At 38.1% G+C, this 14,135-nt stretch overlaps 2 protein-coding genes across 3 annotated transcripts; one reads left to right on the forward strand and one right to left on the reverse strand.

The window, feature by feature from the left end:
* Positions 1-259: 259 nt before the first annotated feature.
* On the reverse strand, positions 260-5,497 carry LOC117407611 (zinc finger protein interacting with ribonucleoprotein K-like). 2 transcript variants are annotated; one of them, XM_059017634.1, is made up of 3 exons: positions 5,165-5,497; positions 4,337-4,554; positions 260-1,661 (listed from the first exon to the last, which is right to left on the reverse strand). In XM_059017634.1, exons 2-3 carry the CDS (start codon positions 4,494-4,496, stop codon positions 706-708), a joined length of 1,116 nt encoding a protein of 371 aa, XP_058873617.1. In that variant the 5' UTR covers positions 4,497-4,554; positions 5,165-5,497; the 3' UTR covers positions 260-705. The 2 variants fall into 2 exon arrangements, with proteins under 2 accessions (XP_058873617.1, XP_034770580.2); XM_034914689.2 differs by having other exon boundaries at positions 4,337-4,534; positions 5,165-5,495.
* A 130-nt stretch (positions 5,498-5,627) lies between these two features.
* On the forward strand, positions 5,628-12,065 carry LOC131724802 (zinc finger protein 300-like). The gene is made up of 4 exons (XM_059017622.1): positions 5,628-6,456; positions 8,916-9,380; positions 9,679-9,726; positions 10,500-12,065. The coding sequence occupies exons 1-4, from the start codon at positions 6,120-6,122 to the stop codon at positions 11,129-11,131; spliced, it is 1,482 nt and encodes a 493-aa protein (XP_058873605.1). The 5' UTR covers positions 5,628-6,119; the 3' UTR covers positions 11,132-12,065.
* Positions 12,066-14,135: the final 2,070 nt, after the last annotated feature.

The raw sequence follows: 14,135 nt of genomic DNA on the forward strand, positions 1-14,135 counted from the left end.
TTTCCCAATAAAATTGAAATGTCTATTCTGTTTTAATGAAATTTTAAAGTGGAAATAATTCTTAAATAATTTTCCTTTAATTATTATATAACATGTTCAACGTGCTTGTAACAGTAATTAAATTAGAAAAACGAAACTCACATGTGTATTCTTCTGTGAGCAATATAGCTAAAATTACAACAACATGAAGTTTTACTCTGTACATGTTATGTATCTCTCTCTGGGAAGGAAGGAGTTACCTGTGTTAAGAATTTTGCAACTAATCATATCACACCATGTTTTAATAGCATGTTCTAAATACAGTATATATAATGACTTACATATTTTAGTTGAGACATGCAATTTACATGGATTGGCTAGACTGCTTTCTCATAGATACACCACACAAGCTGAAGATATTTTAATTAATTTCAAGGTGTTTGTGATTTTAAACATCATTTGCATTTTCATTTGTAAAATCAGAACAGAATATAAAAACTCTCTTAAAAATACTAACTCTGAAATCAAGTGTGTAACTTGAGACATTTTTTTTTCACACAGCCATACTATGTTTTAACCTATCAAAGTATACCATGTTTATACTGATATTAATATTTTAGGTACAATTTTTGTATGTAATTTACTGGTTTGAAATATACTTATGTACTGAAGCATATGGTACACCTTTTGTTTTCATCACAATATCTATATTTTACAATATTGCATTCATGAACTTTCACTTGATTTGAGCACGTTCATCTCTTCAGCGACAGGGCTTCTGTCTTGCGTAAATGTTCTGGTGTTTTTTAAGGAATTCCACCAGTTGTGAATTCGCTGGTGTTTTTTGAGGTTGCCTATTTGAGAGAAACTCTTCTCACATTCATTGCAGTTGTGTGTTTTCTCTCCTGTGTGAAGTCGCTGGTGTTTTTTAAGACTCCCTAATTCAATGAAGCTCTTTCCACAAGTTGTACAGTGGTGTGGCTTCTCTCCTGTGTGAATTAGCTGGTGTTGTTTAAGTCTTCCTGATCGAATAAAGCTCTTTCCACATTCATTACACTGGTGTGGTTTCTCTCCTGTGTGAATTAGCTGGTGTTGTTTAAGGCTTCCTAATCGAGTGAAGCTGTTTCCACATTCAGTACAGTGAAACCGTTTCTCTCCTGTGTGAACACACTGGTGTCGTCTAAAGGTTCCTAAATAAGTGAAACTTCTCCCACAATCTATACAGTGGTGCGGTTTCTCTCCTGTGTGAGACCGCTGGTGTTGTTTGAAGTTCCCTAAATGAGTGAAGCTCTTTCCACATTCAGTACAGTTGTGTGGTTTATCTCCTGTGTGAATTTGCTGGAGATTTTTTCCTAACATGGTTGTCCCACGGGGTGAAGGTGACCTTGGTCCATGTTGTGATGAAGGATGTGTTTGGATAGCCTCCAGCTGGGAGATGTGATGTTTCCTCTGAATGGAACCCAGCTCAGCCCCATCCTCTCCATTAGTATACAAGTCATGAGATGTCTCTCCTTCATTTAATAAAGCACCAGGCTTGATTGCTTCTGGTTTAATATGGGCAGCTTCAGGAAGCTCCTCTTTAATGTGGACATGTTCCGTTTCTGAGGCCTCCTCTTTAATGTAAGAAGATGCTATTTCTGATCCATGTCTTCTACCAAGACATACCAATTTCAAATCCGTATCTGAAAAACAGAAGCAAGTTTTTTTAATTTCACATATTCCCTAAATAAATTTGTTTTGAAAAATACCATTACAAATGTTTGACTTAAAAGTAAGTAATTATTTAGGATTTACTTTTTAAAAGGAAAATGTATTCCTTTTAAATGTATTCAAATTCTGTAAACAAACAAACAAACAAACAAACAAAAAACATAGATGAACCTACGAAGGTTTAAAGCTACCTTCGAATTCCTGGCTAGCGAACGAACCTTCGAACACTGCCCTACATACAATATTAGATTTTTTACATATTCACCTATGCTACAGAGAGAATGCTAACAACAGGTATGCACAGACTGCAGAGTGCTCAGTTACATGGTCTAGCGAGGTGAACTTTATAAGAGAATGCAGAGCTTGTTTTCCCATTAGTTTTGTTTATTACATTCCACATACAGAATATATAATCGCAAGACAAAACAAAAATCCAATGTTGACCACTATATACATAACATTTCCCTTGCAAGTGGGCCCGTATTGGACAGCGTGTGGAGTGACGTCCCTGCATCTGTAAATCTGAAACGCTAACTTCAGCCGCTAGAGATCTCTATTTGTCAGCTTGGGTTGCGTGCACATTCTAATCTAGACTGCAGAATTCTTGCTGTCAAAAACATGGGGATCAAGAGCAGCCATCCTCATCCTGTGTTTTATAAAATGGGTATTTTAAATACTATATCCTGATTGGTCAAAACAGGTCAGGAGACTGTGTGGTCCAGTGGTTAAAGAAAAGAGCTTGTAACCAGGGGGTTCAAATCCCACCTCAGCCACTGACTCCTTGTGTGACCCTGAGCAAGTCACTTAACCTCCTTGTGCTCCGTCTTTCGGGTGAGACGTAATTGTAAGTGACTCTGCAACTGATGCATAGTTCACACACCCTAGACTCTGTAAGTCGCCTTGGATAAAGGCGTCTGCTAAATAAACTAATAATAATAATACATGGGGTACTGCTATTACAGCATATCGACATGAGTCGGCACTTCTTTTCAAAACGCGTCAAATCATTGGTAGATATCCATACAACACTAGAATTTTGAAGAAAAAAAGGCACACATATTGCAATTTACTGTAATAAACATGACTGAAGAGATTTATGTAAATGTTCGAGAAAACGAAGTGTACCTGAGATATTGAAACACTCTGAATCGGACATCAATGTTAATTAAAGTAGTGAAAAAAAGCAAATGTAAGTATTCAAATGTGAAGTAAATATGCCACTGTAAAGCAGTAGCACACATCTGGTGTGGATCTCTCACTATCCCGGATAACAAAGATAATAAAATAAACACTGTATAACGGGACATTTTGGAGGGGAATTTATTTAGGCTCTATTGGCGGTTTTGATTGGATCGCCAATAATTCTTCCACCAATCAGAGTGTGGCATACAGTGAGTGATCCCGCCCTCTGACAGACTGGTATGCAGCACAGGATAAAGAAGCACTGGGCAAGGGAAAGAATGTGTCTGATGTCAAAGTGAATATGACAATATGAGAATGGCAGTGAGTGATGAAGCCAATTTGCTTGGAAAAAATGAAAAGCAGACCTGACATTTACATCAATGGATTTAGAAAATCTGGAATTTATGATGCGATCAGAAACTCAGAGGCAGTGTAAACAGCGACTGCTACTGTGGTACCTGCACGGCTGTTCTTTTTTATGTTAAGCAGTTTTGTGTTATTTTTTTACAAGGGTTTAATTAAGTACTGCAACAGGCAAAATAGTTTATTCCAGTCTTGTTAGAAAGTCTGTAACAAAAGCAAATTTGCTTTGCATTATTATTGTCATTGTTTGTTGTCATGCTGATGCGCTGGGGAGACCGCACTGTGGTTGATCCCCGGAGCCAGCATCGCAGCCGTTGTGAGTGCTGATGCGCCAGAGAGGCAAAATAAGCCGATCCCTGGAGCCAGCATTACACTTCAGCCATCAACACCAGACAGAAGGATATCTACATCATCATATGGAAGGAAACGCAAATGGATGGAGACGCAGATGGAACACATTAGTTTACTGTAAAGCTACGTCTTAGTTGGTGCTTATCTTGGTGAGAGCCTAGTTCAAATCGGCATGAAGTTTTAACATTTACTCTCATGTAATGGAAATCGTTTTCGCAAGTGGCAATACTGTCCTACAATTACTAAATGATATTGTGATCATTCCACAATGTTATGTTAGTGAACCAGAGCTTTGTTTTAAAACTGAGAGTTAGCAAATTGTTAAAGTGTACTGCAGCTCCTAATCCTTTCCAATTACTGGCATCTTAAAATTAAGGACTATATAACGATAATGCGGCAACTCATTTTTAGAAGCCCTTCATTGCTGTTTTTCGAGTTGCTGCAGTGACATTGTAGATGCTATAACAAGTTACTGTAAATGACACTGTTTTAGAAGGCAGATTTCATTAAGCAAACGTATTTGAATGTTTTTTAAATTAAAAGTAGAAATACAGTATTGACATTTTTCTTTGTGAACATGCAAAGTGAAAAACGGCAATTCAAAACCCGTCAAAATCTACCATGGCAGCAAATCCGACGAATTTAATGCCAGCCAAAATCTCCCGTTACACGGTATTCAGAACGAATCAATGACAGACATACAAGTCAGGAAGGATCGAGGGACATTGCCCAGCTTTACAGTGTCACTCACCTCTCTCAGTGATACTAGAAGGTGGCGTTTCCTCCTGCAGGATCCGCTCATTGGCCTGGTCACACCCCAGCTCAGTCACTTCCTCCTTGATCTCAAGAGTCCTGTCTGCAGAAACAACCCATCGAATAGGAAGCTCTGGGCTGATGTGAGCTGCTTCCATCTCAGAAACTTCCTTTGAGTGAGGCTGATCCGTTCTCACTGAAGAAAAGGAGACAAGACTTTCAGACCGAAAGCTTCTAATTGGTCAGAATGCATTTAAATTGTTCTCATTTGACTCTTTGCAGGACTCACTATCTCATTCTAACCCAGCCATCCCCAAAACTGTCAAGTAATTACTATTAATCCCATGTTATTAAACTTCACATATCAAACATTATTTTAAATGTGCCCTTTTTATATAATTTCCCGTGTGTGTACTTTGGTTTATGCAACAGAAGGAGCTAACTCACAAAAGGAATGCCATGGCGCTATTCCAGCCCTACATTCTTCAATGAAAATGTTTGTTATATCAGGCTGGCTAACAATATATGTACTAAATATTATTTTAATATTCAGAGTTATTTACAGTCTGGTTAATACTTGAATGCAATAATTGCAGTAAACTGACATGCATGTTAAGTTATTACAGAAAATATCACAGGGGTCGATAGCCCCACCTCACGCTAGTGTCACAACACACAATGTGATCATTAAACAAAAGCAAACCGGGCTTCGTTTTGGTGCTGTTCAGCTTTTCAGTTTCGTTTTTGAAAATGATATGAAATAAACGGGCTGTATTGCACTGCAGTATGACAGGCCTAAACTTCAAAATGAACTGGTTTTGCTTACCTATTGAATTACTCTCCGTCTCTCCCTCTCTCTCTCTCTCTGCTTACGGAGAAAGTGTCTGCTGTGTCTTTATTTCTGAACTACTACTTTTCAAGCCTTTCGTTTAGGATTTGAGCCGTTTCAATTGCATCAACAACTAAAACAGAGAGAAAAACAATTGCACACCAACCCAAACACAACAAACCCTGCACAAAATGCATAGATCGCAAGAAGAGCGAGACGAAACGGGCACCATTTCGGATCAATCCCAGCACATTGCAGAGTAAAACACAGCGTTGCGTGAGTCAGCATGGCGAACTCGGGTCTCTAGTTTCAAACCTCCTCTTGTCAGAGCGATCCAGGCTTTGCTTCGACAGGGAGGCCAGCCAATCAGCCTCGCAAACTGGGTTTAGAGTGTTTCTGCAGCCAATGATACGCGACGGTTCCAACCAGACACGCCCGTTTCTAGTGACGTATGATTTCAGTAGAGGAAATAGAAACGTTTGATTTGTTTACGCTGGGAGGGAGAGAGATTGCTTTCTGTCTCTGTGGATTTTACGGTATCGCGTCTCCTGTTGTGTTGAAGTGTTTTGTAATAGTTTATAGTTTTTTTGTTCGGTTTATTACTTCCACGGATTTCAGGGACACAGAGTCTCTTTTTTCTGTTTGAACTCAGGGCGTGGAGCGACGGAGAAGTTGATCATGTCAACATGATTGTTTACTGAGAAAAGAAATTCCATTTAAGTTCTGTTAAAGATCTGCAAGATTCGTACTCCTGGAAAAGTAACACGAGTTTGTTGTGTGAGTGTGTGTTTTTTTTTTTTTTTGATCACACCAAAAATAAGTGTTCAGTATATTTGAATGGGACTTATCCAGTAAAGAAATTATAAATACAAACCAAAGCCGGTGTTTCTGAAACAAAAGAAGATTCCTCTGGACCAGTCTAAAAAAAAACAAAAACGAAAAACCAGTGAAGATGGACGTCAGTGTCTCCGTGTCGTTCTTTCAAGACGAGCTCGCCTCTACCATCGAGCACGCAGTGAAAGCGGCTGTAGACACCGTCTTGTGCCAAATCACAAAAGTTGTCGGCGGCAGATTCACTGAATTCCGAATGGAAATGGCTGGAAAGGAGAAAGAGAATGAAAGTCTGAAGCTGAGACTGGAAATATCAGAGAGCGAGTTGAAAGCAGTGCGGGAATGCATGAACGCTGCAGATGCAGACATTAAACAACCTCTCAGAAACATGAACCCCGACTGCAATGAACAAGACTTTCAGAGGAACGAGAACCAGGGATTATTCATCAGAGTCAAAGGTACGTTTAAGCTGTAAAAAAAAAAAAACAATTTAAATACTGCTTGTTATCATTTGTGGAAAGATGGTGTATTTTAAATCAAATCAAATCTTATTTATAAAGCGCCTTTCATGGCAAGCCATCCCAAGGCGCTTTTAACAAGAAAAAGGACATTCGGAAGTGCTTAGTACAAAAAACGATATAAACAATAAAAACAGCAACAGAAAACAAAATTAAAGCAAATAAAAGCAACATAACTCAAACTGAATAAATAGGAATAAAACTATATAAAAAATAAATAGTATAAAGATATAAAAGCACTATTATAAAAGTATGTGCATGGTAGAGCGTTCCAGAGTTCAGCTGCGCTGTGACTGAATGCTCTACCACCTGTCCTGTGCTTTAAAATCCTTGGGACAGATAGCAGCCCGCCATACGGGACTAAAAGATCCTTCAAATAGGTCGGAGCCAAACCGTTTAGGGCTTTATAGGCGATAAGAAGAACCTTACAGTGAATCCTGGAGAGCACCGGGAGCCAGTGGAGGGCTGCTAACACTGGGGTAAGGTGCTCACTTTTTTGTTTTGGTTAGCACCCTGGCTACAGCATTTTGTACAAGCTGCAATCGTGACAGAACCCAGTTTGGAATTCCAGAGAACAGGGCATTGCAGTAATCAATCCTAAAAGATATGAAGGCATGTATCTGTCTCTCAGCATCGTGCTGTGAAAGGAAGCGCCTCATCTTGGCGATATTTCTAAGGCTAAAGAAACTTTAATTATATTCTGAATCTGTGGCTGAAAGGAGAGCTTGGGGTCAAAAATTACACTCAGATTCCTCATTTTGTAATTTTAAAACTTAACTAACACAATATGTGCTGCAAGCCTTGCCTTTTATTTGAATGCAGGTAGGAGATTAATTTGTTATAGAAAAATTCTAACGAAAAAAATAATCTTACAGAAGTGTTTTGTATAGTTGATCTGATAAATAAAATCAGGAAATGATCGGTCCTGTTGCTTAAAACAAAAAAAAAATTTACTAATGGAGGTTATTATTTAGCAGAGAATAGTTATTTATTTTTGGCACAGGGTAAAATACATATAGCAACACCATTAAACATGCATTTTAACCCTAAGATGTATGTTGTGGATTTATGTCTCTAGTTAATGTGCCAATACAGAAGTAAGCGTCCAATGTTGTTAGAAGTTATTGTTACACATCTAGAGATTTCTTCACTTACCAAAAACGTTTTGAAAACTGTAAATAACTTGTTTCAACAAAACTACTTTGAGAATATGTATGCTATCCCCCTGCAGTCACTGAAAACATTGAAACTTGTATTCTATGTCTCAAAAGTTTCCTCCCCAACCATTATCATAAACACAGTAATCAGTTCACAGTTATTTAAATCTAAAAATAGCGTCTGCCTGTTTCTTTTATTATTCATTTTATTTATTTCTTAGCAGACACCCTTATCCAGGGTGACTTACAATTGTTACAAGACATCACATTATACATTATTTCACTTTTTTTTTTTTTTTTTTTTTTTACAGATATCACATTATTTTTACATACAATTACCCATTTATACAGTTGGGTTATTACTGGAGCAATCTAGGTAAAGTACCTTGCTCAAGGGTACAACAGCAGTGTCCCCCACTGGGGATTGAACCCACAACCCCTCCGGTCAAGAGTCCAGAGCCCTAACCACTACTCCACACTGCTGCCCCACACTTCTTCCCACTCTTTCTCTAGAAGCTGAATCCAGCTCCTGATGTTCAGGTGTTTTAGTTTGTCGCATCACAGATACGAAATCAAACCATTACTGCTGCTTTGTGGAATTCAGATTTTCTTGACGTTCTTTCAGTGTTGTAACGGCTGATCCCCACATTTTTAAAGGACTTGTGTTCTCTGCATTTTGTACAGTTTTTCTACCAAAATGCATGCAATACTTACAGTAGGTGCCTTCAAATTTTGCAAAGACAAAATGTTTTTTTTCTTTTATTTCTGTTATGTATTTTTTTTTTTTTAAAACATCTGTCCCATGGTGGCTAACTGAAACACTGCAAAACAAATGTATACGTTGCTGTCAAGCACGCAATATAATACTAAGTTATTCTTTGTATACCTGCATAATCTATTATGATCTTTATCCAATAGGTATCAGTCGCTATGGGCTGATAATCATCAGCTATCGGTAACGGCCAAGAAAATCTTAATCATTGCACCCCTAGAAGCTAGCAGTGCTTGACCCCAACCTGATTTTCAGCTCTCAGGCCAAATGATTAATTTCCCGGTAATCGTCGGGACACACTTGAAATCTGGATGTGTAAGTCTCTCTATGAGACCAATATATATGATTTCTTATTTCATAAAACTGATTGAGGTCAGCTTGGAATCACCCTGTTGTATTTATCAGTAGAATTCTGAAAAGCTGTGTAGTAAGGTATAAATTAAAAACTTGTACACGTTTGTTTCACACAGATCCTGAAGAGAGACATGCTTTCAGTAAAGAAGAGGAGGGGCCAATGATAGAAGCTGTTTACACAAAAGAGGAAATCTCTGATCAGGAGTGGTGTGGAAGTGTAATGGAGATTAGAGAGCTGACATTTGTTGACAGTAAAGACGTCCCTGAATTTGAACCTGTCCACATTAAAGAGGAGGCCCTGGAACTGGAGTGTGTTCACATCACAGAGGAAGTTTCTAAAAAAAATCAAGTCAATGTACTGGAGGAGGATATAGTTAAGATGGAATCTAGCCATTGTGATGAATGCCCACCTGAATTGGTCTGCATGAAACCCAATCAGCCTGTCTCTGAAGACACTGGTTCTAGTGTTGGAGAAGAGGGCACTGTGCTGGGGTCCATTCAGAGGAAACATCACCCCCCTCAGGAAAGAGCTGCAGATAGAAAGGAGGAAGGAGCGATGCCGTCCACGAGCAGCACAGCATGTGAGTAAAGCTGAGGACAGCAATGCAGTCACACATGGGGATTGAGGTGGACTATGGTTTACTTTATATTATCAATGTTCTCTAAATCTGCCTTTACCTGGATGTGAGCCAGGCTTTTATGTAAAACTCAGATTTTTAACCATTAACCCCTTTACAGACAAGCATTTTTGTCATAGATGTCAACCCACAGCCAAGCATTTTTTTAACCTACTGTTTTAAAACCTAAAATGTACTGTTTTAACCACCCTGTTTTAAAAAACTTATTTAAGACTGTGACCTTTTTTTTATGTATTTCCAGACCCTTGCTGGGACACACTACTGCATTTTCATCCAAACAATGTTTTTGGTAAGATCATAAAATACAGAAAAAATTGAAAAAATGAAAAACGTGATTTTTTAAATTATATTTTACATTTAGGATGTATTTTGTTTTTAACAAGCATGCTTTTTTAAAAATAAATTGTTACTGTACCTTAGGTACCCTAGGGTAAAGTAAAGGACTTTCTTTCACAATTTAACATTAATTAGAAAATGGATCGGAGATTTCCTTTAACCTGATTGGTCAATGCGAGGGCTGTAATCTCTGGTACAGGACCTTGAATGTTCTCTTTCAAGCTGTTTAATCACTGTTCCAATCCGCCGGATAATACGTCAGTACAGTATTCGTGTATTTTACCTTTTGTCTGCTTGAAGAACTTGTACACGCCTTCTGAATATTTAATGCTGTTAGATCTTTGCCTTTCCCTGTTTCTGGCAGACTGTTTGCAGTTGTGTTGCTCCCACAGCTTTATAGTGGTGCTGGGATCACATGTCTCATCAATGGGTGATGCCAAATCCAGTCAGGTTGCTAAGTGTCACCAGAAGAAACATTTTAATTCAGTAAACCTGATCTTGTACTTGTATTCCTCAGTGATATTAAGTGAGGTGGAAATCAGTGACTGGTACATGTGAGTGATATTAACTGGAGTGTGTTAATAATCAAAGTGATATTCTCAGCATTTGTACTTATTGACACCCATTATATTCAGCCTGCCTGGTATTAACAGGAGTGATATTAAGCAGGTTTGTGTAAGAATGCTGTACAATAACCTTTGTCACTCTTCTCTTTTTTTTCCATAGCTGCTAACGGAAATCTCACAGGAGAGAAATGTCATCGCTGCACAGAGTGTGGGAAGAGATTCAGTCATTTATTGTTCCTTAAAAGACACAAGCGAGTTCACACAGGAGAAAAACCTTATCACTGCACTGAGTGTGGGAAGAGATTCACGCAGTTAATACATCTTCAATCGCACCAGCGCATTCACACAGGAGAAAAACCTTATCGCTGCACTGAGTGTGGGAAGAGATTCATACAGTTAGGAAGTCTTAAATCACACCAGCGCATTCACACAGGAGAGAAACCTTATCACTGCACTGAGTGTGGGAAGAGATTCAAACAGTTAGGACATCTTCAATCACACCAGCGCATTCACACAGGAGAGAAACCTTATCACTGTACTGAGTGTGGGAGAAGTTTCACGCGATTAGAAAATCTTAAATCACACCAGCGCATTCACACAGGAGAGAAACCTTATCACTGCAAACAGTGTGGGAGGAGTTTCACACTGTTACAAAATCTTAAAAGACACCAGCGCATTCACACAGGAGAGACACCTTATCACTGTACTGAGTGTGGGAGGGGTTTCACGTATTTAAGTTCCCTGAAAATCCACCAGCGGATTCACAAAGAGAAATCTGTAGTGAATGTTTGAAGAGTTTCCATCAGTTATCAAACCTTAAAGAGGTAGTTACGAAAAATATAGAGTTATACGACCCCACGTGTTGCTACAACTGTTTAAATAACATATCGGTATTTTTTCTTTTCATTGTTAACATCCTGATAACTTTAAAGTCTGTTTCAAAGCTCTTTTCAATATGTCCACTCCAGTGCACTGGGGTTTGAGATCTGTCCTATAAATCGGTGGTGCACAAACTTTTTAAATGTCGCCCCCCTTTTTTAGCATACATTTTGTTGCCCCCCCCCCCCCCACCTCCCGATTTCATGTATTTTTTCCTTAACCTCAAAACATCCAGATTTAGCTCAATACATACGCGTATCACAAATTCAGCATTTAAAATCAGTATATACATTTTTTTTTATACCTAGTGAGTGATCACTTGACAGACATGTTAAACTTGGGTTTCTAACAAATAAATCAGTGAATATATATATATATATATTGTAAGGCAGTGTGTTGTGTGAGACAGCAGGGAGGGGGTTAAAACCTCCCTGAAGGAAAAATGGTACCTTTTTGTATTTAGTTAATTAGTTTTGTTAATTGTTTTATTATTAATTATCCCCTGCACCTGGTAGCTATTGTAAATTAGAGCCAGGTGCAGGGTATTTAAGAGGAGCAGTCAGTCTGCTCAAGGCTGCTGAGTAGAGGGAGGCAGAAAGAGGTGCTCTGCTTCCGAGCAGTCATAAAAGAGTAAGTGCTGTGTAAACCTGTGAGTTTGTGTTGGTGCCAGGTAAACGGCTTAGCCGTCCTGCAAGTTAGTCAGGGAAATTACCTGTTTAGTTAGAGCTCGTACAGAGCTAGGTGTTTGTTTTGTATTTTGTTTATTTTGTGTTTATTAAAAATTAGCGCAACCGCGCTTTGGAAAACGCCATTTCTCTGTCCTGGGTCGTAATTTTAAAGGGGCATGAACCCGTGTTAGGTGAAACCTTTTCACAATATATATATATATATATATATATATATATATATATATATATATATAATTTTAAATTTGGCAAGTCAACATCTAGCTAACATTTCTAGCAAATAAATCTGTGAAAGAATACATATATAACTTTTAAAATCTCTTTTATTTACTTTTTTTAAACATTTACTTAACAGATACATGTGAAAAACATTATCGTTCAGCAATTCAATCTAAAAAAATAAATCTGGGGTTTCACAAAATAAAGTATGCATGCCGGGAGCGAAGCGAGTCATCAAAAACTTTTGCTCCTTTTGTGGAGACGAAATAAAATAAATAAAACACAAAGAAATAAGAGTATGGATACGCCACACACAAAAAAGGAAACAGTTAGGGAAACACCACCGGCTTGTTAAAGAGCTAATGTGATGATTATTATTGGTCAACATTATTAAAACAAATACAAAACCACTTTGACTAAAATGAAGGTGAAATAAAGAGAGATAGAAATACCAGTTGTTCTGCTATTTTTTGCTATGTGACATCCTTCTTTTTATTGTCTTTGTAACCACGAACACTGGTATCATAAAGAACATTATATTTTTCAACTTTAATAATTAAATTCTCATAATAATTTAATATTTTTTAATAATTACATTTTTTTTCTTATTCCTGTGGTAATCTCTGCTTGAGCGAGACAGTGACAGCCTGACAGCCACTACCTTTGACCTTATTTCTTATTGGTACACTGCGACACGAACAGTGCGTAGCGCAAATACAAATAAAACAAATGTATTTCTATATTTGCTCGCTCGCTTGCTTTGCTTGCGGCCTGCATTACTCCATTTAACACTAGAAGGACCGGAGATATACTCATACCTAGAAGCCCCGCAGCCGTCGTTCTGATGGCTGTATTGAAATCACTGTAAATAGTATAACGAAAGGAGAAACAGTCAGGTGTAATTAGTTTTTTTTTTTTTTTTAGTATGTCACTGTGATGGAAATGTAATGAGCTCTGGTTGTAAATCTCCCTCCCGACCTGTGAGGGCGCTAAGTAGCGAAAGGGAAAGGCTTTGGATGGGTTGGCCTGACAGTTCATTTCCTGGGTCGGAAAGTCAGTCAGCCTGGAAAAAGGCAAGACTCCAGTGCAGGAACGTATTGACCTGGAAGGTAAAGGAGGTAGCAGCTGCAGGCAATAGAATCAGCTGCAATCGTTTACCAAGGGGTCATGCATAATCGCATAAAAGGGGCTGGAGAATTGTAAATCTTTTCCTTCGCTTGGGTTCTGAGATGCACGGAACTCGAAGGACCGGGAGAGTTCCCAAAAAGAAACGAAAAGTATTCGTTAGTGTTTTGTTTGTTTGTATCACTGTTAGTAATTGTCTCCGGAGCTGTTGCCTTGGGCCAGCACTACCCGGAACAACACTACACTACAGTCACTGTTTATTGTTATCACCCACCTTGAGCACGGCTGCACGCACCCGGACTGGTGATTTGTGTTAGTAGTATTGTGGGAGCGGATAACATGTTATTATTTGTTTTGTTTACAAATCATTATTATTATTTTCCTGCCAAGCTTTACACCAGGGGTGTATTGCTGGAGGATTATTGTTTGGTCGCTAGACCAGGATTTGTGTAAAAATAAAAATAACATTTCCAAATTGGATTACAGTTTTCACTTGTGATTATTTCTGCACTGCATCACCTCTGCATCTGTTCTTAATCAGCAGCCACTTTGCCACAGTCACATAAACATCTGAACAACCAAAAAATATTATATATATATATATATATATATATATATATATATATATATATATATATATATATTAGGGCTGTATTAAAAGGTTAGTTCACTAGCCAGGAATTCGAAGATTGTTTTAAACCTTCGAAGGTTCGTCAGATGCCATTCACGCACTGTTTTTTTTTTTTTTTTGTTAACAGAAATCGTTTGACAAGGTGTGAATACTATAAATCACACATTAAATGTCACTCACATGCAAAATTCGATTTTTTTTATTTGTATAGCGCATACTTTTTGCTTAAACAAAAATTGTTATTAAAATCCAACCA

This window comes from Acipenser ruthenus, chromosome 57 (assembly GCF_902713425.1).
Source record: "Acipenser ruthenus chromosome 57, fAciRut3.2 maternal haplotype, whole genome shotgun sequence".
Lineage (NCBI taxonomy): Eukaryota > Metazoa > Chordata > Actinopteri > Acipenseriformes > Acipenseridae > Acipenser > Acipenser ruthenus.